Source organism: Oryctolagus cuniculus, chromosome 1 (assembly GCF_051225735.1).
Source record: "Oryctolagus cuniculus isolate XC-2025 breed Fujian yellow rabbit chromosome 1, ASM5122573v1, whole genome shotgun sequence".
Classification (NCBI taxonomy): domain Eukaryota; kingdom Metazoa; phylum Chordata; class Mammalia; order Lagomorpha; family Leporidae; genus Oryctolagus; species Oryctolagus cuniculus.
This window is the reverse complement of record NC_142867.1, coordinates 198,772,127-198,795,980: the sequence shown is the minus strand read 5'-3', so window position 1 is coordinate 198,795,980 and position 23,854 is coordinate 198,772,127. Positions and strand designations below refer to the sequence as shown.

Here is a 23,854-nt window from a genome sequence, read left to right as displayed (position 1 = left end):
AGGGGCAGGTGTGTGCGTAGGGAAGGTTATCGAAGTCACAGGCTTGGCTTGGAAGCCAAGGCACCACCTGGCACTGTCCATGCTCTCCCTGGCACTACCCGGCTGCTTGCCAGCCAGCTTCAGTTAACCCTGGCTTGCTTCCCAGCCCCAGGCAAGGAAGGGGAAAGATGGAGGAGCTGGGGTCCCTAAGACCCCTGGCTAAGAAGGCAGGCAGCCCTCGTATACACCTCTGGCCTAGGTAGGGAACAGGCAAAGGGGTAGGGCGGGCTGCTGGGTAGGCCTAGAGGTGAGTCAGTGGAGGGCTGGCTGGGAGGCAAACCTGGGCATGAATGGGAAACTCCGAGTATGGGTGAGAGGGACTCTGATGAGTTTAAACTAGATGTATTTTTTAAACTTTTCATCCTATTACTCCCCTGCTCGAAAACCTGTGTCAGCTCCCCAACGGGCTACCAGAGTTATGCCCACCTTCTTCTGACGTCCAAGTCCCTTAAAACCTTACCCAAGGGACCTTTCCATCTTATCTCTGGCTACTCTCCCTCATGCCTCCGCCAAGTTAAACTATTCGTTCTTCCTCCAAATCTTTTACCACCTTGGTTAATCTAATTCTTAACAATTGACGCCAGCCACTCTTGCATTCAACAAATATTTAGCACCTACCTTATGTCAGACCCTGGGCCATATCCTAGGGATATGGAAATGAGTCAGACATCACAGCGCCTGCCCGCAAGAGCTCACAGCCTCGTGCGGGGGAGACGGAGACTTTCATCATGTAATATTTAGCGGGAAGGCAGGAATTCTGCTTCGAAGGTGGTACAGAAGTGGGTAAAGTTTGATCAGGGCATTGAAGGAGAAGAAGTAGCAGGCTGGTTTGTAAAAACAATAGGACAGCGGTATTCTGGGCAGAGGGGAGGAATGAAATATTTTGAGCATGAGGATGATGGAATCCAATTCTTATATTAGGGCATGTTGGCGGCGAGTGAGCTTGCAGTGGAGGGAGGGCTGGGCACAAGGAGACAGCGTAGAAGAGAGGATCTCCAGCTCTCGAATGGGCGAGGGGCTCCCGGTCTGCCTGTTTAAGCAACTTCAGAGTCTCCTCCCGCGCTCCAGGGACTGCTCTGGGATCTAGTGACGGAGTACCGGACAGAGAACAGTCTCTACTCATTTTCTAGTAAGGCTCCTGGGGCTGCAACAAACTAGAAGACAATAGGGCCACTTCAGGTCCATAATGTAGGGCTAATATTCAGTAGGCACACACCAGTCTGTCTGTGTAGGATAAATACATGGGAATATTTCTGCCTGTTGGCATAGTGCCATGATCCCTAGCTTTAGGGTGCTCCTGCCACACCAGCTTCTCCCCGGGGACCCCCCCCCAAGCTCAGGATGCCCATGTGAAAGGGTAATGCCTGGCCCGTCAGGGGTCCCTGGACTACACTGGAGTGCCTCTGCCAGCTTCACCTCTGATAGGTCGGTGCTTATGTACCTGCTACCATGTTAATTCGTTTTACTGTCTCTCCTGTGGAAATACCTTCTACTCTTCAAAACTCAGTTCAAAGGCCACCTCCTCCAGGAAGCCTTTCTTAAATCAATGGTGGTCAGTGAGCCACCGCAGTTCTCTGCCCACCCCCAATCATAACCTTGCCCACCATCTAAATCAGGTTAAGATGATTTATGGCATTTTATCTTCTTTAATAGCCTTGCGTCCCAAAGGGCAGGGTCCAGTAATTCACTGAGTCAGCCTTTGATTCAACAGCCAATATGGAGCACTTTCTCACAGCAGCTCACCTTGACAGGTGCTTGAAAAACCCCAAATTGGTTAAGATGTCTTCCCCGCCCTCAGAGAGCTCCTCGCTGATGGCCTGCGCGTGTTAGGCAACAGCTGTCTTGGAGCTTGACAGCGCATGCTGTGGCACCCCCAACTCTCGCCTTGTCAAAGTGGCGGTCGTCGTGTGACCAAAGCTTGTGTAGCTGAATAGCAGCTGGCCTCTAAGGGGTCACCTTGGGATGCAGACAGCCCAGGATGCTGGGTTGCCATTTCTGGAGCTAAATTCACAGCCGTGCGTGGGTCTGACCCGGTGTGCACTCTGGACGGGCCACTGACTCTCGTCGGCAACTGTGTTGTCAGCAGTAGCTGGCTGGCTGGACCTGAACAGACAGGATCTAGAACCAACCAGTGTGGTTGAGGTGGAAAAGGTCAGGGAGTGGGGAGGGCAGAGAGAGCCCCTTGCCCTGTGATAACTGGAGTCTGGAGTCTGGAGGCTATCGGGCTGGACACCCTCCAGCACCAGTCTCCGTCTGCTTCTCTTCACTTTTCTGCTTTCCAAATGTTCCGAGTAATCCAGGTTTTATGTTTGTTTTTGTTTTGTTTTGTTTTTGAGATCTTTCAGGGTATCTTTGTCTGCTCGCAGAAGCACTGGGTGTCCGTGTCCTCCCATATCTATGTGGATCTCTCTCCACCGTCTCTGGAGCTCTCTCTCAATATCTCAGTATTTCCTGTAGGTGCAGCTCTCTTGCTGTCTCTGTTCCAAATGCTGTTCCCTACAGCTCTGTCTCCCTCTTTAGTTCTCTGTTTCTCAGGTCTGGGCGGAGAACGTGGACTCTGACCTTGGATCAGGCCTTCGCAGTGGGAGCCTGCCAAACCCTAAAACAGGTTTGAGCTCCCGGAGTTCTTGCTTCCTGAAGTGCCGCAGGTTGGGACAGCGTGTACTCAGGGCTGGCAGATTGTGTGCCAGGAGTGTGACCTCTCTGAGGTTGTTTAAGGCCAAGGCTTTGGTCATCAGGGTCTGTGCGTGCAAACACTGAGGGGCCACGTTACTAAAACGCAGCTCTGGCCAGGGCTGCAGAGGAGGGAGCTACTGGCTGGTGGGGTGGAAGGAGGAGAGCCCCTGTTCCCCCATCATGGGTTAGCAGCAAAGACACACCAGAGCCCTTCTGGGACCTCGAGGCTGACCTGAAGTTCTGGCCACTGCACCGCCTATATCCGTTTCCTAGGGCTGCTGTGAAAAATGACCCCAAACTGGGTGTCTTAGAATAGAAGAAAATCATTCTCATTGTTCCGGAGGCCAAAGTCTGATGTCAAAGGATTGGCGGGGCCACGCTCCTTCTGAAGACTCTGGGGACCTTGCCTCTTCTAGCTTCCGGCAGCTCCAGGCATCCCTTGGCTTGTGGCTGCCTGAAGCCAACGTCTGTCGTCTTCCCGTGGCCTTTTCCGCTTGTCTCTCCACTGGACGTCCCAGACCAGAGAAACGGAGAAAGAGGGAGACGGAGCCATGGGGAAAAGCATTTGGAACATTAGTGAGGAGAGAGAGAGAGAGAGAGAGAGAGCGAGAGAGAGATGTATCTACAGGCAACTCTGTGCTCCCAAGTATTGACAGAAAGCCCCAGAGGTGGTGGAGAGAGAGCCACACAGAGATAGGGAGACAGAGACACCTGTCATTGAACTTAGGGCCCCTGAGATAATCCAGGATGGTCTCATCTAAAATACTTTTATCTGCAAAAGCCCTTTTTGCAAGTAAAGTCACAGGCACAGGTTCTAAGGGTTAAGGCGTGGACATGGGGCCACCATTAGTCCACCTTCGGCACAGCAGAGAGGAAGTGGGTGTGAAGGGATGGCTGCCATTGCAGACGCCACACCCTCTTCCATTACCCTACTCCTGCTCTTGGTAGGCAGTTCATCCACACCCTTGGCTTCTGTGAGTTGATGGACAACCGAGTAGCCCCAGATGGGACCGTCTCCCCCATGTCAGCCTCAACCACCTGATGGACAAGACATTGCTGCTCAGCTGTCTCAGGAGCATCTCAAGTTCGACACGTGCCAGAAAGAATTTGTGTGGCCCGCAAACCTCCTCTTGCTTCTCCTTCAGCGAATAGCACCACGCTCCACCAGCAGGCTCTGGCAGAAACCCAGCGCCAACCTGGCTCTCCTCTTTCCCTTCACCTCTGACATGCAGTCATCCAGCCCTGTGGATTCTAACTTGCCAACTTTTTATCGACATTTTCCATCCCCTGTAACCTAGATGACAATGGCCTCCTAATGGGTTTTGCTGAGTCCAGCTAACCAGAATGACCTTCCTAAAATGCACACCTCAGCGTCCCATTTCATTGTTTTAAGATCCTTCCATGGTTTTCCAGTATTCTTTTTAATTTTTAAAAATTATTTTTAAAAGTTTTTTTTGTTTGTTTGTTTAAAAGGCAAAGCAATGGAGAGAAAAGAGATCTTTCTTCGGCTGGTTCACTCTCCAAATGGCTGCAATAGCTGGGGCTGGGCCAGGCTGAAGCCAGGAGCCTGGAGCGCCATCTGGGTCTCTCATGGGTGGCAGGGGCCCAAGCACTTGGGCTACTTTCTGCTGCTTTCCTAGCAACATCAATGGAAAACTGGATTGAAAGTCAAGCAGTGGGGCTGGCGCTGTGGGCTGTGGCGTAGTGGGTAAAGCCACCACCTGCAGTGCTGGCATCCCATATGGGCACCGGTTCTAGTCCCGGCTGCTCCACTTCCGATCCAGCTCTCTGCTATGGCGCCTGGGAAAGCAGCAGAAGATGGCCCAAGTCCTTGGGCCCTTGCATCCCCGTGGGAGACCCAGAAGCTCCTGGCTCCTGGCTTCAGATTGGCCCAGCAGCAGTCATTTCAGCCATTTGGGGAGTGAACCAAGTGATGGAAGATATCTTTCTTTCTCTCTCTCCCTCTCTGCAACTCTGCCTTTCAAATAAATAAATAAATATTTAAAAAGGAAGGAAGGAAGGAAGGAAGGAAGCAGGAAGGAAGGAGGAAGGAAGGAAGGGAGGGAGGAAGGAAGGGAGGGAGGAAGGAAGGAGGAAGGGAGGAAGGAAACTCAAGCAGCCAGGGCTTGAACCTGTGCTCTGGTATGGAATGCTGGTCTAGCAGGAGGCAGCTTAACCCACTGCACCACATTACTAGCCCTCCCTTGCTCTTAGAAGTCCTCTGTGCTTAGCATGGCCTGCAGAGGTTTGTCACTACTCTGGTCTCCATGTGGCGGAGTCAGAGTGAAGCTCTGTCTGAAGGTTTCGTTTGTTTTAAAGTTGACTTATTTATTTTGAAAGGCAGAGAGAGAAAAAGAGAGATCTCATCTGCTGGTTGATGGCCTAAATGCCTGCATTAGCCAGGGTTCAGTCAGACAAAACCTGAACCAAGGGCTCTGTCTGGGTCTCCCAAGCAGGTGGCAGGAACCCAAGTACTTGAGCCATCATCTGCTGCCTCCCAAGAACGTTTGCAGGAAGCTGACTTAAGTGCAGAGTAGCAGGGACTCACCAGGCAGTCCCTTATGAAATATGGGCGCCCAAAGTGGCGGCTTAACCCTGGGCACCGCAACACCTGCCCCTGGCTGAAGTACCTGATGGCTGAAGGAGTGCACTCTAGACAGTGGCCCAACTGTGGACAGCCATTGTGTAAGATGAAGGTAAAACAACGCAAGGCAGAGGGAATGGTGGAAAGACGGCCTTGGCCTCATGATTGAGCCACTGGGTTGTGCTAACCCTAGGGCCCTAGGGGCTGCACCTAGACTTCAGTTGCATGAACCAATAAACGCATGTGGACATTCACTTGAGACCGTGTAACCAACCAGTCCCTCCACCTCTCTGGTTTTGCTGGCTCTCTTGGAACCCTAACCCAGTGCAGTCTAATCCCAACTCTCCCTTTCCTCCATCCAGTCCTTCAAGTTGTTCCTCCCTGGTCTAATCCTAGAATGTTTCCTTTCTCAGAATTCTTAAAATATCAGAGCTGGAGGGGACTTCAGAATCCTAACAACCCCCAGTTCCTGGCTCGGAGCCCAAATGCCTAGGAGTCCGAAATGGTAGGAATGGAGTCTTAAAGAGTCTGCCTAGCATTTTCTTAAAGCCTGTCTAGCATTTTGTTTTTTAATAACATTTTTCCCTGACGACAAAGTAATGTATGTTCAACACAGAAGACATTGGGGGGGCACCGCTGTGGTGTAGTTGGTAAAGCTGCCACCTGCAGTGCCGGCATCCCATATGGGCATCATTTTGGGTCCTGGCTGCTCCACTTCCGATCCAGCTCTCTGCTATGGCCTGTGAAAGCAGCAGAAGATGGCCCAAGTCCTTGGGTCCCTGCACCCACGTGGGAGACCCAGAAGAAGCTCCTGGTTCCTGGCTTCAAATTGACACAGCTCCGGCAGTTGCGGACATCTGGGGAGTGAACCAGCAAATGGAAGACCTCTCTCTCTCTGTCTCTCTGGCTCTGCCTCTCTGTGTAACTCTTCCTTTCAAATAAATAAATAAATCTTTTAAAAAAATAAAAATTAATCACAGATCATTAAAACTATGTATGATATTCTTGACCACTAGTTTGACAAAGGGAGATCGGGATTGGGAGGCTGGGGAACTGGCGAGCGGTGCACTTACCTTTCCTAGGGCCCAGTCCATCCTCGTACGGGTGGACCAAGACCCTGCAATGCTTTTTTTTTTTTTTTTTTTTTTTTGACAGGCAGAGTTAGAGAGAGAGAGAAAGGTCTTTCTTCTGTTGGTTCACCCCCCAAATGGCCGCTATGGCCGGTGCACTGCGCCAATCCGAAGCCAGGAGCCAGGTGCTTCCTCCTGGTCTCCCATGCAGGTGCAGGGCCCAAGCACTGGGCCATCCTCCACTGCCCTCCCGGGCCACAGCAGAGAGCTGGACCCGAAGAGGAGCAGCCGGGACTAGAACCGGTGCCCACATGGGATGTTGGCGCCGCAGGCAGAGGGTTAACCTACTGTGCCACAGCACCGGCCCCCCCACTTTTTTTTTCAATTTACTTATTTTCATATATTTGTGGATTTCGGAACAGTCAAAGATCTTCCATCCCCTGGTTCACTCCCAAATGCCAGCAATATCCAGGGGTGAGCCAGGTGGAAGCCAGCAGCCAGAAAGTCAATCCTACTCTCCCCTGTGGGTTACAGGGCCCCAGGTGTTTGAGCCGTCACCTGCTGCCCCCGGGGTGCACTAGCTGGAAGCTAGAACTGGAAGAGGAGCCCGGACTCTGATACAGGATGTGAGACTCCCAAGCACAACCACCGCACCAAACTGCCGTGCCAAATGTACAGTATATTTTTCATCAAACACAAGCCCACCAATCAACTGAAAGCTTTTGGCTTTGGCCATAATTGCAGCAAACCCGAATCCCCACGTTAATATGAACACCTGCTGACCAGAAGTTCATTGGCTATCAGGTTGGGGATCAGTATGGACCTAGAAAACTAGTTGGTAACCTTAAACCTACAAACGGTTGTCCAAGGGTGGGAAGGCCTCTGTAACCATGGCCCATTGCTCCCTCCCCCCCATACCCCCAGGTCCACGTTGCTGCCCCGCCGGGGCCGTGGCCCTGCAGCGCCGCCCTCACGGTGGGGCATGGAGGAGGCAGCCGGTCTGTGCGGGAGGCCGGGCCGCCGCGCATGCTCCGTCCAGCGCGCTCCCCGCCCCGCCCCGCCCCGCCGGCGGTTGGGATTTGAATCTCTGGCGCGCCGCGGCCGGAAGTGTCGGCTCCTCGGCCGGCATGGAGACCCTTGGTGCCAGCGCGCGGTGCCCGCTGCAAGAGCAGCGTGCCCGCTGGGAGCGGAAACGCGCCTGCACCGCTCGAGAGCTGCTGGAGACCGAGCGGCGCTACCAGGAGCAGCTGGCGCTGGTGGCCACGGTGCGGGCCGGGGACCCCCGGGTGCGGCGGGGCTCGCGGCGGCTGTCTGCGCAGTGGCGTTAGCCGCCTCTGTCCCCCGGACTCAGACACCCGCTGTTCTCTGCTCCGCAGTACTTCCTGGGGATCCTGAAAGCCAAAGGGACCCTGCGGCCGCCGGAGCGCCAGGCCCTGTTCGGGCCCTGGGAGCTCATCCACGGCGCCAGCCAGTGAGTAGCAGGGGCGGAGAGTGTCCTGCCGTCCTGCCCGAGACCCCGGGGTTCGTGGCGGCGGGCGGCTCGCCAGCTGTCTCACCTGCGGCCTTGGCCTTGGCGCGTTGCCTCGACCTGCCTGTGTCTCCATTTGCAAGACGGTGTAATTGCGCTACCTCCGGGGCAGGGTTAGTGCATTAAATGACAGGGTGCTTGTCCTTGCCCACACAGAGAGCTGCTTCCGTACCTGGAAGGAGGACAGTGGGGACAGGGCCTGGAGGGCTTCTGCCCCCACCTGGAGCTCTACACCCAATTTGCTGCCAACGCAGAGAGGTCCAGGGCCACCCTGCAGGTAACCTGGGGATGACAAAAATCCTTGCCCTCTGGCCCCCGTACAATGCTCCTTCATCTGGGCCCCCCAGCTTCCCGTATTTCCTGCACTTACGGAGCGCTATGGGCGCCCAGCTCTGTGCTTCGGTCTCAGCGGGCACTCAGGGTTTCAGGAGCACAGGGCGTGGCTTCCCTCCCTGCTGCCAGCTCTCTGCCCTCCCTCCAGGAGCAGCTGAAGAAGAACAGACAGTTCCGGAGGTTTGTGAGGCTCCAGGAAGGGCGCCCCGAGTTTGGGGGCCTTCAGCTCCCAGACCTGCTCTCTCTGCCCCTGCAGCGGCTCCAGCAGTGAGTTCTCATCCCTTGACCCAAACCAGTGTGGCTGACCGCTGCCCCCCCCCCCCCCCCGGCCTCATGGGATGCCTGGGCATCTGCCCATCCCCTCACCTCTCCCCACAGTGCTGTTAGGAGGCTCTTTGTAGGAAAAGATTGAGCCCAGTGGAGTCCCAGGGTCTGCGGCCTCAGGACCTGGCTGGGACTGTGGGACTGCAGTTACAGTGAGGGCGGCTGGTCTAGGGGCCTAGATGGAGAGCAGAAAGCTGAGAGGAAGGGCCAGCCCCGCTTAGCACCTGTGTCCCTGGGGATGAGACAGGAGCTCACAGCCGGGGCCTCAGCATCCTCCTGGGGTGAGCTTCTCTCTCCTGACCTGGCCTCCTGAACGAGTCTGCAGTTGTTCTCAGCGTGGGATGGAAGAGGGCCATGGGGGTGAGCCCAGGAGTCCCAGATGAAGGGGGGCACCCTGGCTTGGCAGCTGAGGTGTGCCTACGTAGGGAGTGACGTGCGTATCGGCAGAGGGGGTTTTGCCCGGTTCTGCTTCCCCTCATAGATCTCCCGCTGTTCAATTCCAGGTATGAGAATCTCGTTGTTGCCCTGGCAGAAAACACAGGTCCCAACAGCCCTGACCACCAACAGCTCACTCGTAGGTGCCTGCTGCGCGGCCGCCCAGGCGTCCCTTTCTGGGGCTGATGGCCAACGGTGTGGGATTTGCCCCTGTCCTCCGCTCACGTGCACGGCCTGCTCTGCTGCCTCGCCTTTTCTTGAGGAAGTTAGACCCTGCGCCCCCCAGAACAGCCTGCCTTTTGCCACCACCACCATGGTGTTGGGAATGAGGTGGGGATGTTGTTGCAGGGGCTGCGCGGCTGGTGAGTGAGACTGCCCAGAGAGTCCACAGCATTGGTCAGAGACAGAAGAATGACCAGCACCTCCGGCGTGTCCAGGCCCTGCTCGGCGGGCGCCAGGCAAAGGGCCTCACTTCAGGTAGTCTGCGTGCTTGCCCCTCAAATCCCAACTCCTCCTTCCTTATGCTCCCCTCTTCTCCGTAGAGCCCCCACTTAGCCCCACCTAATGCTCAGCCTACCTTCAGTTCCCATGGATCCCGGAGCTGCAACAGAATAGCTGCTCTCCCACCCCCAGGACGCTGGTTCCTGCGCCAGGGCTGGCTGCTGGTGGTGCCTTCCCGGGGGGAGCCTCGTGCCCGCATGTTCTTCCTCTTCTCCGACGCCCTCCTCATGGCCAAGCCTCGCCCCGCATTGCACCTGCTGCACAACGGCACCTTTGCCTGCAGAGCCCTCTACCCCATGGCCCAGTGTCGACTCTGCAGGGTCTTCGGCCACTCAGGAGGCCCTTGTGGTGGACTGCTCAGTGTAAGTAACAGTGGGGGACCCCAGGCCTACACCTGCCTCACGCCAGTGGATCTCTGCGGCCTGGGCCCTTTTCTCAGGAATGGGGCTTGGGCTTCACTTGATGCTCACTGTGTGCCTGAATTAACCTCATGGAAGCAGCCAGGGCTGCAGCTTTGGCCTGGATCTTCCTGGGCCAAGCACGAAGAAGTGGTCTCTCTTCCTTAGTTGTCCTTCCCCCATGAGAAGCTACTGCTCATGTCCACAGACCAGGAGGAGCTGTCACGCTGGTACCACAGTCTGACCTTGGCCATCAGGTAAGCCGAGTGGTAGGCAGAGTGCTGTGAGTGCTGTGATGAGGCCCACAGGTTGAAAGTGAGCGGTCCTGGTCCTGCTCAGTGCTCCTCCCCTATCAGCGCTGCCTGTGGTGCTGCTAAATAGCACCTTCTCTCCACAGCAGCCAGAAGAACTAGAGGGATCTTACAGACTCGGAATCTTCCGGCCAGCTCAGAGCTAGCGGTACGATGGAATCGTCAGTACTGAACTAGGATATTCCATGGTTTGACAAGGGTCGTTTTGTGTTTGCCTGGGACCACACTACTCTGGGTCATCTGACCAGCTCTTAGGAACCCAGGAAACCAGGTCTGGCCTGGCTGAACCTCCGCCGACCCAGACCCGTCTGCATGGATGAGGGGACTTGGGAGTGATAAGCTCAGTGTGCAGTCTCTGTGGTTGCGAACTCAGACAAAGGTTGCAGCTTTGTAAACAGGCTATTTTTTACAGTATGTATTAATTTCTATAATTTATTTTAATAAAGTTTTTTTCTTGGGGGGCAAGGCCTTACTGTCTCAGTGTTGCTAAAAGAAAAGGGATTTTGTGCTTTGAAGGCTGGCTTGCGGGTGGCCTCAGGATTCCGAGGGAAAGAACTGGAGCTCCCTCTGTCTTCCCTGCTCTCACTCTGGAAGGTGGCCTCTTTCTGTCCTAATAAGGGAAGCTTTTCAAGGCCCGGCTGTCCATGGGCACCTAGTATGGGTGTGTGTACAACCAGCTGGGATGGAAAAAGCTCACAGGAACCTTCAGTCACAAGCACAGACTTTGTTTTAGCAGACCCTTGGCGCTCCTTCCCGGCTGGGGCCGCGACCCAGGCCGTTGGCCGCAGCCTTGCTGCGTCTTCTTAGCCCATGCGCCACTTCCTGGGAAGTAGCTCGGCCCCATGTCTCTGTAGGGTGGCCCCAGGTCTGACTGTCAGCCTCTTCCTGGTCGTCTTCCGCATATACGTCCTCAGGAAAGAGTGTGCTGGCCTCTGGGTGGGACGGAGCAAGGAAGAAAAGGCAGATGTCAGTTTCATAGCGAGTTCTGTTTCCGCCTCCACCAGACTCAACACTCACCTCCCAACCCGGTTCTGCCCGGTTCTAGAAGCTCCGTGTCCTTGTCTGGCTTGTTCTCCCGTAGCAGCTGGTGGAAGGTCTGTAGCTTCGTGCTGAGAAGTTCCTGCTGGGCTCCCGCCAGAGTAGTCACACTGCAGAAGTGTGCGCTTAAGGGCTGCCCCCAATGACAACCCCAGGCTCCTCCCACCTGCCACGAGGTCACAGGGTCACTGCTCTCACCGCTCAAAAAGGGGGTCCAGCTGGGCCATCAGGTGATTCAGGTGCTGCTCCGTCTGGGCCAGCTGCTGTGTCAGCTGGGCCAGCTGCTGCTCTGTGGGTGGGGTAGGAAGGGGGCAGCGGTTGCTTGTTTTCTGGGCTCCCGTCTCCCCCAGCCTGCACAGTCTTGGCTGCCGAGCCTACCTGACTGCAATGCTTCCTTCTTGCCCGCCTCTTCCTGCAGAACTGCAGCCTCCTCTTTCCTCTGTCGTGGAAAAAGGAAGGGCAAGTCTGCAGCAGCAAGGTTCTGCCCCATCACCTCTGCCCCCAAACCAGCAAGGAGAGGGGCGGCGTTTGCGGGAGAGCAACCTACTGGCTTTCATTTCAAAGCACCAATCTTTACTAATCCCGCCTGTCACCCAGGACATGAAGCACCTAGTCCAGCGGTCACCCAGGATGCAGAAAGACCTCCAGGAGTGGGCAGATCTCTGGTCTGACAAAATTCAAACCCAAAGCCATTCTTTGTCCCAGTGTCTTTTATCCATAATGCTTACTGGCGCCCTAAATAACGCCTGTCTTTTCCAGTATGCTAGCCTGCCAGGAATCTGAAGGCGGCAGGCACACGCCTCCACCTGCTTCCCCAGTCTCTTCAGTTACTGCTCATTTCGCAGTCTCTGGTTGCTTTACTGAACATGCAGTGCATTTAAAAGACTCAATTCTCCGGGAGCGTCTGGTCGGCAGACACAGTGCGATACCTTGTTCCTAGCACTGATCTGGGGTGGGCTGTCACATATCACACAGTGAAGCTGTTCGCTAACAGGGATGCCCAAGTCTCTTTCGTAGGCACTGCTGCCAAATGATGTTTCTTCCAGGCTGCACTTGGGTCCCAGAATAGAATGTATTAATCTAGGCTTGTTAAATTCCATCATTAAATTCAGTCCTTCCTCCTCGCCTGCCAAGTCGACTCGGGATCATCTTTAGCTGTCTCTTCTAGTTCTGTATTATCTCCAAATTGATTCAGCTTTCCATTTTCTAGTGCAAGTAAGTAATACCATCAGGAAAAAAGAGACTGCCCTTGGAGGTACTACTTTCCACTTCAACAGCTTCTAGCCACCAAAATGTATTGTCAGCTCGCATTTCAGGGCCTCCTTCCAGGGGAGAACATGAGATTGACTGGTGTCTGGAACTCTAGAGACACCGTGGCTATGGCAGTCAACCGCGTCTGCCAAGGCTGGAACCACACCAGGAGCTGGCCCCAGCTCCATCCGTGACCAGCTCCGGATAGCAAGAGATGCCTCTGCAGTGGACTGTGGGAGGATCAGGCGGGATAGACATTATTTATTTGCAATTTACCATGTGCCCCTCACACCCACTACCTCGCTGGACCCTCCAAATAACCCCGCGATGCTGAAATGCCAAGGAACGACCGTCTTTGGGGGACAGACGGGAAGCTGTGTGAAGTTCTCGGTACCGCAGCGCCCCCACCCTCGGCCGTCCCGCACCTGCAAACACTTGTACAGCACAAAAGCCACGACGGCCGCGGTGTACAACAGCCCCAAAGGCAGCGCCTCGGCTCGGGCCCGCTCGCGCTGGTCCTTGGGCGACGGCCGCCGCCGGGGTTCCGCGGCCCCAGAGCCGCCCCGCGCGGGAGCCCCTGCGGAGGAAAGGCAGACGCGGGTCAGCGGAGCTGCGCTTGGCACCCGTGCAGTCTTCAGCCTCCCTCCGGCTGCCCTCGCTGGTACCTGGGTGTGCCTGGAGGTCGGGGCCGGGGCGATCTCCGAGGACCCCGGGCAGTGCAGACACAAGCAGCAACCCCAGCACGCCCGGGAGCGAGACCGCGCGGGCCATAGCACAGCAACGAGGAAGGCCTGAGCGCCAGCGCGAAGCCGCCCCGACCTCCGCCGCCGGCCCCAGTGCGCACGCGCGCGCGCTTGCCCCGGGTCTCCTCGGGAGGCCACGCCCATTCCGTCTGGGCCAGCGCTGGAGCTTATTTGCATAAGGAAGAGTCAGTCTGGCTTTCCTAACTCAGCTCAGCTCATTTCTTATCTGTTTAATGCTCTGTTAACGCTTCAGAAACCTACAGTCTTATAAAATTATGTCCAAAAATGTGGTTGGCTTTTAGTATTTCTCAGCACCAACTTCCTCGCCCTAACCGAGAGATGAAGTGCTTGGCGGACCTATAAATTTACGCCCTCTGCAGCTGTCGGTGCAGTTCGTGCTGAAGGCCTGTTTCCTAGGCTACATACGGGGGACTCGTTCCTTATCTTCCGCCTAGGGGAAAGTCCCCGGACCATGGGCAGAGAGTGCCGCGTGCGCATGCACGTTAGACTCCCCCGCGTCCCACCGATAGTCCGCCAAGAAGCGAACCCGCCCCGGGGGCGGCAGAGCCGAGCGGCGTGGTGCGGGGCGTCCTCCGTCAGCTCTCATAGTTACGCAGGCAGCGCGCCCCGGCGCGCCAACCGCACGGGGCTCATTCTCAGCACGGCTGCTTTTTACAGAGAGCTGGGTCAGCTAACGCTCGTTCAGGCTTGAGCTCCGAGTGCCTCCTTACCTGCACAGCCTTCAGCTCTCGGTCCCGGGCTCCCGCCGGCGTGTTCTCTTCGTCTCCAGCCCTTAACCCTACTCAGAATTTGTTACTCAGAGAAACTGTTTCACTTGTTTCATCAATACCACTAGACAGTGACAGTAGGGGGCCACCGACGTGGGTGTTGAATGAAATTAGCGCAAGTTCAAGACTACCCAAAAGGAAACTATATTAAACTGTTAGAAGGCCCGGAGAAGCTAGGAGTCAGGAAGGTTAACTAAGCTATTAATCAGGAGAGGCAGGGCGGAAATCCAGCCCATCTCCGCCTCTCTCCATACTGCTGCTTCTGCAGCCTGCCCCCTCCTTATCTGTCCCAGACTGGTGACCTTCCCTCTGTTCCATATTATTATTGAGTTTATTTATTTATTTGAAAGGCAGAGCTACAGAGAGAGGTCTTCCATCAGCTGGTTCACTCCCCAAATGGCCACAATGGGCGGAGCTGGGACGATTGGAAGCCAGGAGCCAGGAGCTTCTTCTGGGTCTCCCACGTGGGTGCAGGAGCACTTGGACCATCTTCCACTGCTTTCCCAGGCACCTGCGGAACTCAAACCGGCAACCCATATGGGATGTTGGTGCTGCAGGAGGAGGCTTAACTAACTACCACTACACAGCATCAGCCTCTATTTAAAAGGCTGAGCAACAGAGAGAGGGAGAGATCTTCCATCTACTGTTTCACTCACAAAACACCGGCGACAGCCAGGTCTTGTCTAGGCTGAAGCCAGGAGCCAGAAACTCCATCACAGGTCTCCCACTTGGCAGGGACCCAAATGATTGGGTCATCTTTCAATGCTTTCCCAGTTGCATTAGCAGGAAGGTGGATCAGAAGCAGAGTAAGCAGGACTGGAACCAGTGCTCTGGTATGGGATGCCAGCACAGCAAGCCGCAGCTTAACCCACTGCACCCACCACCCATGGGCTCCCACACGAGGTTTTAAATGTCTGGGATACACAGGGCAATCTCTCCATGACACCAGCTACTCTTTGAGGAAAGAAACCAGGTTCCATTGACATTTCTGTCTTTAGAGCATGGCGCATGAGCAGGCAGTCCACACGTGTGTATTGAATGAATAAAATATGGGTGTATCTCCTTGTTTTCACAGAACAGGAGAGGGAAGGGCAGAGGCACCAGGGCAGTTGTCGCTGACTGCCCGGGAGGCAGCCTGGGCATGCAGAACAGGGCAGTCCAAACCTTGAACCTAAGCCCGGTGGCACAGGCAGCGGCAACAGAGGTTCAGGCAAGTGGCCCCCAGCTGATTGCTGCCTTTAACGAACTGGGGTCCCCTATTGCCGGATCTGATTGCTTTGAATGAATCAACAAGTCAAGATTTTAAAAATTGGAAATCTCTGTAAGTGTTGATAAGGAATCATATTGACACAAGTGTGGATTACTTAAAAAAAAAAAAAAATTTATCTACTTGAGAGACACAGATGAGAAAGAGAGATCCCATCTCCTGGTTCATTCCTCAAATGCCCACAGCCAGGCCAAAGCTTGGAGCTGGGAACTTGATGCGGGTCTCCCGCACAGGTGGCAGCATCCAATTACTTCAGTCTGTGCAGCTGCCTCCCAGAGCTCACATTAGCAGGAAGCTGGAGTCGGGAGCTGGAGCCAGGAGTCAAACCCAGGTGCTCGGATGTGGGACATGAGCACCGCGTAACCAGTGGCCCAACAGCTAGGCTCAGTGCTGGGCCCTGAATCACTTTTTAAAAGTCTCCTCTACGTGACAATATTATTTCTAACAATAATCATGAAATGCAGTTAATAAGGGCCAGAAAAGAACCTCAGACAGTGAATAGCCTCTTTTATTGAACTTGGTAGATATAATCATGGCAGTATAAAAATAGTTAAAAATTTTTAATGAAATAAATAATATAGAACAAGAAAGGAAAGGGTAATAAGATTTCTGAACTACATTATTGTCTTTTTGGAGAAAAGGCACAAAAAATTCGTGCCTACATATTTCTGAGTGACAGCTCAGTAAGCATTCAATTTGTTTTTTGTCCTTAACTTCTGTAAATTTGTCAAAAGTAAGCTTGGTGTAATCATATTTAATAGGAACTACAACCAGATTTGTCAATCCATACTCTTTAATGATGCAAGAATATTTTTTAAACTTCATTTCAAAAAGTTTCTTCCACATAAAATAACAAATATACAAATAGTAAGAAAAGCCTTAACTATAAGGGTAAGTTCTGCAAAGAGTCATAAAATTCTCATTCCACAATAGATTCCAAAACATTTAAATCTAAATAAAAACTCCAAGTGGTTACCTAGAATGACAGAATTGAAGTTAACTCAAGTTTAATTTTATCCACTTCACAATCACTGTGCTATCATTACTTATTTTAAACCTGCTGCTTAAATGCCGAAATAAGCGCTTGTTCTGAGGTTGGAGACAGAAAGCATGGCCAGGGGCTGGTGCTGTTGTGCAGTGGGTGTGGCTGTCCCAGCATCCCATGTGGGCGCCGGCTCAGGTCCTGGAGCTCCACTTCCAATCCAGCTCTTTGCTATGGCAGCCTGGGGAAGCAGTAGAAGATGGTCCAAGTCCTTGAGCCCTTGCACCTGTATGGGAGACCTGGAGGAAGCTCCTGGCTCCTGGCTTCTGGCTTCAGATCACTGCGGCTCTGGCTGTTGCGGCCATCTAGGGAGTGGGCCAGTGGGTGGAGGACCTCTCTCTGCCTCTCTAACTCTGCCTTTCAAATAAATAAATAAATCTTCAAAACAAAACAAAAAAAGAGTGGCCAAAGCAAATCTTGGGAGTTCCAAACTGTTGAAAACCGCTTCTAGGTATATGCAAACACGCCTAGATCTGTTTGGAGGATGGCCGTTGTGAAAGTGGGGATTCTTTGGATTAACTTCAGTGCAGATTGTAATGGGGATGAAAAGGCAAGTAATAAAAATGGGCTAATTTGTAAACTTATATTATTAAAACTTATCAGCAACCACAGCAATTTAGAAGATCAACAAATACTTTTCAGAGAAAACTTTGTCCCTGACATTTTTTTAGAATTGCTGTCACATGATGATAATAATAAAAGGAGAGTCATTTTCAGTTGATCTTATTTTCATTTCTAAATTCTCTACAGACAAGATGCCCTACAGCCTGCAATGCAGGGGCAGGACTCTTCCTGGCCTGCCTATCCTTGGCACACCATTCCAAGAGATTTAAATTTTCTTCTTCTTCTTTTTTTTGTTCTTTTTAAGATTTATTTATTTTTATTTATTTATTTTTTTTGACAGGCAGAGTGGACAGTGAGAGAGAGAGAGACAGAGAGAAAGGTCTTCCTTTGCCGTTGGTTCACCCTCCAATGGCCGCCGCGACCGGCGCGCTGTGGCCAGCGCACCGTGCTGATCCGATGGCAGGAGCCAGGTACTTCTCCTGGTCTCCCATGGGGTGCAGGGCCCAAGCACTTGGGCCATCCTCCACTGCACTCCCTGGCCACAGCAGAGAGCTGGCCTGGAAGAGAGGCAACTAGGACAGAATCCGGTGTCCCGACCGGGACTAGAACCCGGTGTGCCGGCGCCACAGGCGGAGGATTAGCCTAGTGAGCCGCGGCGCCGGCCAAGATTTATTTCTTTATTTTGAAAGCCAAAATTATAGAGAGAGAGGGAGAGGGAGAGAGATAGACAGACAGAGATCTTCTATCTGCTGGTTCACTCCACAAAGGGCCGCAATGGCCAGGAGCTTCATCAGAGTCTCCCATGTGGGTGGCAGGAGCCCAAGCCCTTGGGCCATGTTCTGCTGCTTTCCCAGGTGCATTAGCAGGGTGCTGGTTTGGAAGTGGATCAGCCGGGACTTGAACCGGCACGCATATGGGATGCCAGTGTTGCAGGTGGAGGTTTTGCCCACTATGCCACAACGTCGGCCCCTAGATTTAAATTTTCAAAAAAAAAAAAAAAAACCTCATCGGGGACAGACAATACACATCTCTGAACTCTGATGTAAGGTTTATATTGAGAACTTAAAACCTCTTTTCCCACATCAATTAGCCTCCTACATGGGCAGGGCAAGTACTCACTTCCTGAGGCAACCAAGTGTCCAGAGCAGACTCAGCTTGCCAGCACAGTCCTGGAGCAGGGATTCCTTGAATGCAATTAAGTGTGGAGAGGGGCAGCTGGTAGGGACAGTGTGGATAAAGCAGGTTGGGGAGGAGCATCTAGCTGCCTCTATGCCTCTATGCCTCTCAGTGGTAGCGGTGACACCACGATCATCCAGACACACTTCCTCTCTGGTCAGTCTTAGGCACTTACGGACACCTGGAGGCCTCCCCACACCACTGGTCACTCACGGAGGGACTTTGTCCTTCACGGAACTCAGCGTCAGGGAGGAATAAAAAGTGGGCATCCTGTAGCAGAACGGGTCGCGGGTCACTCCTGGGAGCCTTCACGGGCCCACCTGCCCGTGGCAAGGCACACCCAGGGGCCACAGGGTGCAGAGAGGGCACGTTCAGGAGCTGCAGGAGTGGTACAGGTGCAGGTGCAGGCTCAGGGCGGGGTCTTTGTTCTTTTGCTCATCCCTCCCCTCCCCTTTCCTCCCCAGAAGCCCGGAAGCCCGTGACTCTGCCGCCAGTACTGAGGACGGGCCCAGGGAGGGGTGGGAGGAAGAGGGATGGTGGCAGCGCTCAGGCCATGAAGCAGGCTGACCTTTAGCTCGGGGCCGTGTGCTTGTGGTCTGGGCTCTCACAGCGGCAGTCATGAGTGGAAGTTACAACTGCACCGATCTACTAGCACCGGGTGAGCTGGGCGGGGCGCGGTGGGGGGGGGTGGTCATGTGGCCCCACAGCCCACCCACTGCGGCCTGGGGGCTGAGCAGGGCAGTAACATCCCTACCTCTCACACGTCTGCAGGAATCCCCTCCATAAACCAGGCCTGGGGGCTCTGGGCCCTCTTAGGGGTCACGGCGCTGCTGCTGTTTCTCGTCTCACTGGCTGCATGCCTGCCCCAGTGGACCAGTGGCCGGAGCAGGAGCCACGGAGGGCAGGGACAGTGAGTGGGGACAACAGGGAAGGTGAGTTGGTAAGAGTTTCCTCTTACCAAGAAGTCCCCACTCATGCCCTGAACTCTGTGTTGCAGATCAGGAGGGTCCACGGAAGATGTCCCCTTGTATGGGAACCTGCATTATCTACAGACAGGTACTGGGGGGGGGATGCTGGCAGAGGGGACAGCTGGGTGGGTGGGTGGGACAGGGCCGGGCAGGGGAGGGAACAAGCTGACCAGATTCCCGCTCCCTGTCCCAGGATGGCTGACTCAAGAACCCAGGCCAGACCAGCAGGATGCACCCCCTGGAGGCCCTGCCAGGGTGAGGCAGCTGGGGCTGAAGGGAAGGGGGCGGAGGAGTGGGGGCCTCGCCAAGGGTCCTGGGACCTGCTGAGCACCTTGCCTCCCCAGGCTGCAGAGGAGCCCCCATGCTACACCAGCCTGCAGCTGCGGCCTCCTCAGGGCCGGGTCCCCAGCCCCGGGACCCCCATCAAGTACTCGGAGGTGGTGCTGGACTCGGAGCCCAAGCCGCAGGCCTCGGGCCCTGAGCCGGAGCTCTACGCCTCAGTGTGTGCCCAGACCCGCCGGGCCCGGGCTTCCTTTCCCAATCAGGCCTACGCCAACAGCCAGCCGGCGCCCAGCTGAGCTGGCCGGTGGGCCCACAGGGGCTACTGCTCGCCCTGTTGGGGGCAGGACTCTCTCCCAGCCAGCCCCCAAGCACAGTGCGCCGCCGGCCACCTTCTATCAGAACGGCACAGGCAACATCTGCGGGAAGGCAGGCCCCAGTTTCCTGGGGTGGGCGCTGCAGAGGCAGTGGGGGCCCCCCCATACCTCTCGCTCCTATCTGTCTCTCTCAGCCCCCAAACTGCCAGGTTCTCTCTGCCTCCTCCTTCCGGGGTTTCCGCAGACCCTCCCCTCTGCCACTCCCTCAGTCTACCCCTGACACAGGCACAGGAAGTGGGCGCTGGGAGGGGGGTGTCGTGGAGGGGGAGGTAAGAGCCACACAGGATGCATGGCAGGGTATCTTCCACAGCAGCCTGTGGGCTGCAGGGGTCCTGGGACCCAGGGACCTGAGGGACCCAGGCCTGGCTCCTGACCTGGGAGCCAGGCGGGAGAGTACAGTCTCCAGCCTGTCTGTGTTGTGTCCTCAAGTTTTCAATAAAACTTTTCAAAAAAGTGTTCAGATTTTACCTAGAAGGCTGCAGACCTGCAGCAGGGCTCGCAACAGGGGAGGTTGGGGCGGGGGTGTAGGTGGAGCCTAGCCATCTGCTAGGTGCCTAGCTGGGGAGGAGGGACCGAGGGAGGTGCTGGGGTGTGGGTGGGGGAGCCCAGCGCTGCAGGTGCTCATGCTGCTGCCAGAAAAGCCCCAGGATTTTCACTCAGAGCCACCACATGGCCCCCAGGGGCTACAAGCTCACCAGCCATGACCTCCATAACCACGCTGCCACCCCCGCCCCCGCAAGCTGCCACTTAGCCCCTCGTCAGTCTGTCCCCTCCTCCGTCCTTCCCTGAACCGCATGAGCCCACCTGCAGCCTGTTTCGGCATCAGCAGCCCTGTCTTCACCCTGTCACCCACTCTTAGGCAACAGCCCACTCCATCTCCACTTCACTTCTCAGTCGTCGCCTCCGGCCCCGGGCCACAGCTCTGCTTGTCATCACTTTCAGTGGAATCCCGTCCAATCCGCCCTGCGCGTCCACCCTTCTTGACCTGCTTGATCTTAACCCCAGCCTGCTCCACAACAGGCAGGTCGGCAGGGAGCCAGACTGCCCAAGTTGAAATTTTTTTTTTTTTTTTTTTTTGACAGGCAGAGTGGACAGTGAGAGAGAGAGACAGGTCTTCCTTTGCCGTTGGTTCACCCTCCAATGGCCGCCGCGGCTGGCATATAGCGCTGATCCGATGGCAGGAGCCAGGTACTTCTCCTGGTCTCCCATGGGGTGCAGGGCCCAAGCACTTGGACCATCCTCCACTGCACTCCCTGGCCACAGCAGAGCGCTGGCCTGGAAGAGGGGCAACCGGGACAGAATCCGGCGCCCCGACCGGGACTAGAACCCAGTGTGGCGGCGCCGCAAGGCGGAGGATTAGCCTAGTGAGCCACGGCGGCGGCCCCAAGTTGAAATTTCACACTGACCACTTGGCAGCCATGTGTTCTTCAGCAAGTGGACCTCAGTTTCCGAATGTGTCACATGGGAGAGGAGTTCGGAGAAGATTGTTGTGAGTTTTAAGTGATGTAAAACACTTAGAAGACAATGCGCAGTCAGGCCAGGTGTTTTTGTTTTACCTACTTATTTATTTGAAAGGCAGAGTGACAGAGTGAGAGGGAGAAAGAGACAGACCTCCCATCTGCTGGCTTACCCCCCAGTGCTTGCAACAGCTGGGGCTGGGCCAGGCCGAAGCCAGCAGCCAGGAATGCAACATGGGTCTCCCACGTGGGTGGCCGGAACACAAGTACTTGGGCCATCATCTCTGCCTCAGTCTGGCCCATCCCTGGCTGTTGTGGCCATCGCGGGAGTGAATCAGTCGATGGGAGATTCTCTCTCTCTAACTCTGCCTTTCAAATAAAATGAATAATAAAAAAAAAAAGCCATGCTAAGGAGTTTGGAGATTTTCCTGTGGGTGAGGAGGAGGGGAGTCATGGAAGGTTTTTAAGCAAGGGATGAGCACACTCAGGTGCGGCCGTCACTCCACAGGCCGCTGTGTGGATCTGGCAGGCAGCGCCTTTACAGAGACATTGCAGGGCTGCACCGCAGCTTCTGCATCCCATGTCGAAGCACCAGCTCCATTTCCGACTGCTCCACTTTGAATCCAGCTTCCTGCGAATATGCCTGGGAAAGCAGCTCCATTGGCTCAAGTCCCCGGGCCCCTGCCACCCACCTGGGAGACTAGGATGGAGCTCCAGGGTCCTGGCTTCAGCCTGGCCCAGACCTGGCTGTTGTGACCATGTGGGGAATGAACCAGAGAATGAAAGCTCTCTCTCTCTTTCTCTCTCTGTTACTCTACCTTTCAAATAAATATTGGGGCCAGCGCTCTGGCATAGTGGGTAAAGCCACCACCTGCAGTGCCTGCATCGCATATGGGTGCCAGTTCGAGTCCCAGCTGCTCCACTTCCGATCCAGCTCTGTGCTATGGCCTGGGAAAGCAGCCGAAGATGGCCCAAGTGCTTGGGCCTCGGCACCTGCGTGGGAGACCCGGAAGAAGCTCCTGGCTCCTGGCTTCGGATCAGCACAGCTCCAGATCAGCACAGCTTCAGCCATTGTGGCCAATTGGGAAGTGAACCAGCGGATGGAACACCTCTCTCTCTGCCTCTCTTCTCTCTGTGTAACTCTGATTTTCAAATAAACAAATATTGCTTAAAAAGATGTTGCAAATCTAAGTGAGAGAAAATGGTGGCAATTGTTTGCAGTGGCCGTGGGCTGGAGAGGAGGGATTAGAGATTTTAGGAGGTTTAAGAAACAAAGACTCACCTGTCACACGTTCTGTCTTTCTGGTTGGAGCCGGAAACACCAGCACCCCTAGCCCCCAATTCCCATCACAATAAGACAGCAGAGCTCCAAACTGGCTCAGCCCAGCACCCCAGCACCCAGGCAAGCGCGCACACAGCTTAGTCCCTGCATCCCATTGGCTGCCCCGGCTAACCGACCCCGCCCACCTTTCCTGCCCCGCCCCCCAATACAGTGTCCATCTCTTATTCCAGCAAATCCCTTAGCGCCAGCTTTCTGTGGGGGACGAGAAAAATTAGTTTTTCCCTTTGAGCCCGAGCGAGGGCTAGGTCATCTCACCCTGAGCCTCTGTAGATGCAGGTCCGAGGAGACAGACCCGAGAGAGCAGAAAAATGGGGAAGCCGTGGCTTTCACTTCCAAGCCTCTCTCTTTCCCAATTAAAGGTCCCGAGAGAACCACAGAGAAGCGAACCGTGCGCCTGATTCTGGCTCCGGGGTCTCAGTGAAGAGGGGAACCCCCTCCCTCTCCGAAAAACCCAAAGGCCGCGGGGTCCCTAGCTCTCTCAGGACCCCACCGTAGGCCTCTCTAGTGGTTACGGGCTCGCAGCTGGGGCTGTGTGGGCGGACACCGGATGCGGGGAGCCACCGGCAGCGGCAAGTGGGGTTCTGAGGGGCTGTGCTTCTGAAGACGTCTCAGAATGCCCGCATGAGGCAGTGAAAGCCTGACCCTGCAAACGCCCGGGGCTGGAGACGCACCAGCTCGCAGGAAGGAGCCTGGGACCGCGGCTGAGGGATCAACCGCTCCCCCACCTCCTGCAGCAGACCTCCGCCGCCAGACCCGCCCTCCCGGCGGGGCCCCGGGGCCGTCTAGACGGGTTTAGGTCTAGGCCCCCAGCGCCCCCGCCTGGCGGGACTCGGCGTCGCCCCCACTTGTGCGCATGCGTAACGCTGCCCTGTGCGCGGCATCCCGGGAGTTGTAGTCCCGACCGATGCGAGCTGTCCCCGACCCTCTTCAGAGAGCGTGCGAAGCTGGGATCGCGCCGCTCGCCCGCCCTGCAGCCAGCCGCCCACTAGGTTTGCAGGTTGCGGGCTCGCTGCATCTGGAGCTGGGTGGCGTGACTGCCTCCAGTCGCTCGAAAATAAGTTCCTGTAAAACGATTTTATTTTCATGTGTGTCCGGACTGCAGGCTCTCAGCACGGCACACCAGGACTGTGGCAGTTTCCTAAGTGATCCCTAAATCAAGAACGAGAGTTGGGGGCAGCCAGATCCTCCTCAGACCCCTTCCCAGGGCGCCCCTTGCCACACCTCTCTGGGTGGCCAACTCGTCTCACCTTGCCAAACACCTGATACCGTTCTCCAGGTGCTTTCCTTAGTGGGTTCCTTTGCCTCCCTGGCAAAGATTCCAGCCAGAGGAGTGCCTGGCCCCTGACAGATCCCCAGGGTGCAA

The 23,854-nt window shown here is 55.2% G+C and overlaps 3 protein-coding genes and 1 non-coding gene across 7 annotated transcripts; 3 read left to right on the top strand and 1 right to left on the bottom strand.

The window, feature by feature from the left end:
• Positions 1-7,422: 7,422 nt before the first annotated feature.
• Positions 7,423-10,667, top strand: ARHGEF39 (Rho guanine nucleotide exchange factor 39). 4 transcript variants are annotated; one of them, XR_016210938.1, is made up of 9 exons: positions 7,423-7,634; positions 7,746-7,840; positions 8,054-8,174; positions 8,379-8,497; positions 9,058-9,128; positions 9,338-9,466; positions 9,573-9,852; positions 10,057-10,145; positions 10,286-10,667. XR_016210938.1 is itself a non-coding variant. In XM_002707925.6 (9 exons), exons 1-9 carry the CDS (start codon positions 7,497-7,499, stop codon positions 10,299-10,301), a joined length of 1,008 nt encoding a protein of 335 aa, XP_002707971.1. In that variant the 5' UTR covers positions 7,472-7,496; the 3' UTR covers positions 10,302-10,667. The 4 variants fall into 4 exon arrangements, 1 of the variants encoding a protein (XP_002707971.1); XR_016210941.1 differs by having other exon boundaries at positions 9,058-9,132; positions 9,623-9,852; XM_002707925.6 differs by having other exon boundaries at positions 7,472-7,634; positions 9,623-9,852.
• CCDC107 (coiled-coil domain containing 107) lies at positions 10,602-13,352 on the bottom strand. Its single transcript, XM_008269335.5, has 6 exons — positions 13,154-13,352; positions 12,914-13,065; positions 11,616-11,676; positions 11,436-11,526; positions 11,217-11,347; positions 10,602-11,131 (listed from the first exon to the last, which is right to left on the bottom strand). Exons 1-6 carry the CDS (start codon positions 13,257-13,259, stop codon positions 10,929-10,931), a joined length of 744 nt encoding a protein of 247 aa, XP_008267557.1. The 5' UTR covers positions 13,260-13,352; the 3' UTR covers positions 10,602-10,928.
• A 270-nt stretch (positions 13,353-13,622) lies between these two features.
• LOC149128806 (RNase MRP) lies at positions 13,623-13,897 on the top strand. Its single transcript, XR_016227583.1, has one exon.
• Positions 13,898-18,539: 4,642 nt separating this feature from the next.
• SIT1 (signaling threshold regulating transmembrane adaptor 1) lies at positions 18,540-20,148 on the top strand. Its single transcript, XM_008269584.5, has 5 exons — positions 18,540-18,726; positions 18,840-18,978; positions 19,066-19,124; positions 19,230-19,291; positions 19,381-20,148. The coding sequence occupies exons 1-5, from the start codon at positions 18,687-18,689 to the stop codon at positions 19,612-19,614; spliced, it is 534 nt and encodes a 177-aa protein (XP_008267806.2). The 5' UTR covers positions 18,540-18,686; the 3' UTR covers positions 19,615-20,148.
• Positions 20,149-23,854: the final 3,706 nt, after the last annotated feature.

Excerpts from the sequence above, each read along its gene's own strand:
- ARHGEF39 (XM_002707925.6), top strand. The coding sequence starts at position 7,497 with ATGGAGACCCTTGGTGCCAGCGCGCGGTGCCCGCTGCAAGAGCAGCGT. Across the intron at positions 7,635-7,745 it reads AGCTGGCGCTGGTGGCCACG|TACTTCCTGGGGATCCTGAA; the intron begins GTGCGGGCCGGG and ends TCTGCTCCGCAG. Across the intron at positions 8,498-9,057 it reads CCCCTGCAGCGGCTCCAGCA|GTATGAGAATCTCGTTGTTG; the intron begins GTGAGTTCTCAT and ends GTTCAATTCCAG.
- CCDC107 (XM_008269335.5), bottom strand. The coding sequence starts at position 13,259 with ATGGCCCGCGCGGTCTCGCTCCCGGGCGTGCTGGGGTTGCTGCTTGTG. Across the intron at positions 11,677-12,913 it reads TGCTGTACAAGTGTTTGCAG|AGGAAAGAGGAGGCTGCAGT; the intron begins GTGCGGGACGGC and ends TTTCCACGACAG. Across the intron at positions 11,132-11,216 it reads GGGCAGAACCGGGTTGGGAG|AGGCCAGCACACTCTTTCCT; the intron begins GTGAGTGTTGAG and ends CGTCCCACCCAG.
- SIT1 (XM_008269584.5), top strand. The coding sequence starts at position 18,687 with ATGAGTGGAAGTTACAACTGCACCGATCTACTAGCACCGG. Across the intron at positions 19,125-19,229 it reads CCTGCATTATCTACAGACAG|GATGGCTGACTCAAGAACCC; the intron begins GTACTGGGGGGG and ends TCCCTGTCCCAG. Across the intron at positions 19,292-19,380 it reads CCCCTGGAGGCCCTGCCAGG|GCTGCAGAGGAGCCCCCATG; the intron begins GTGAGGCAGCTG and ends TTGCCTCCCCAG.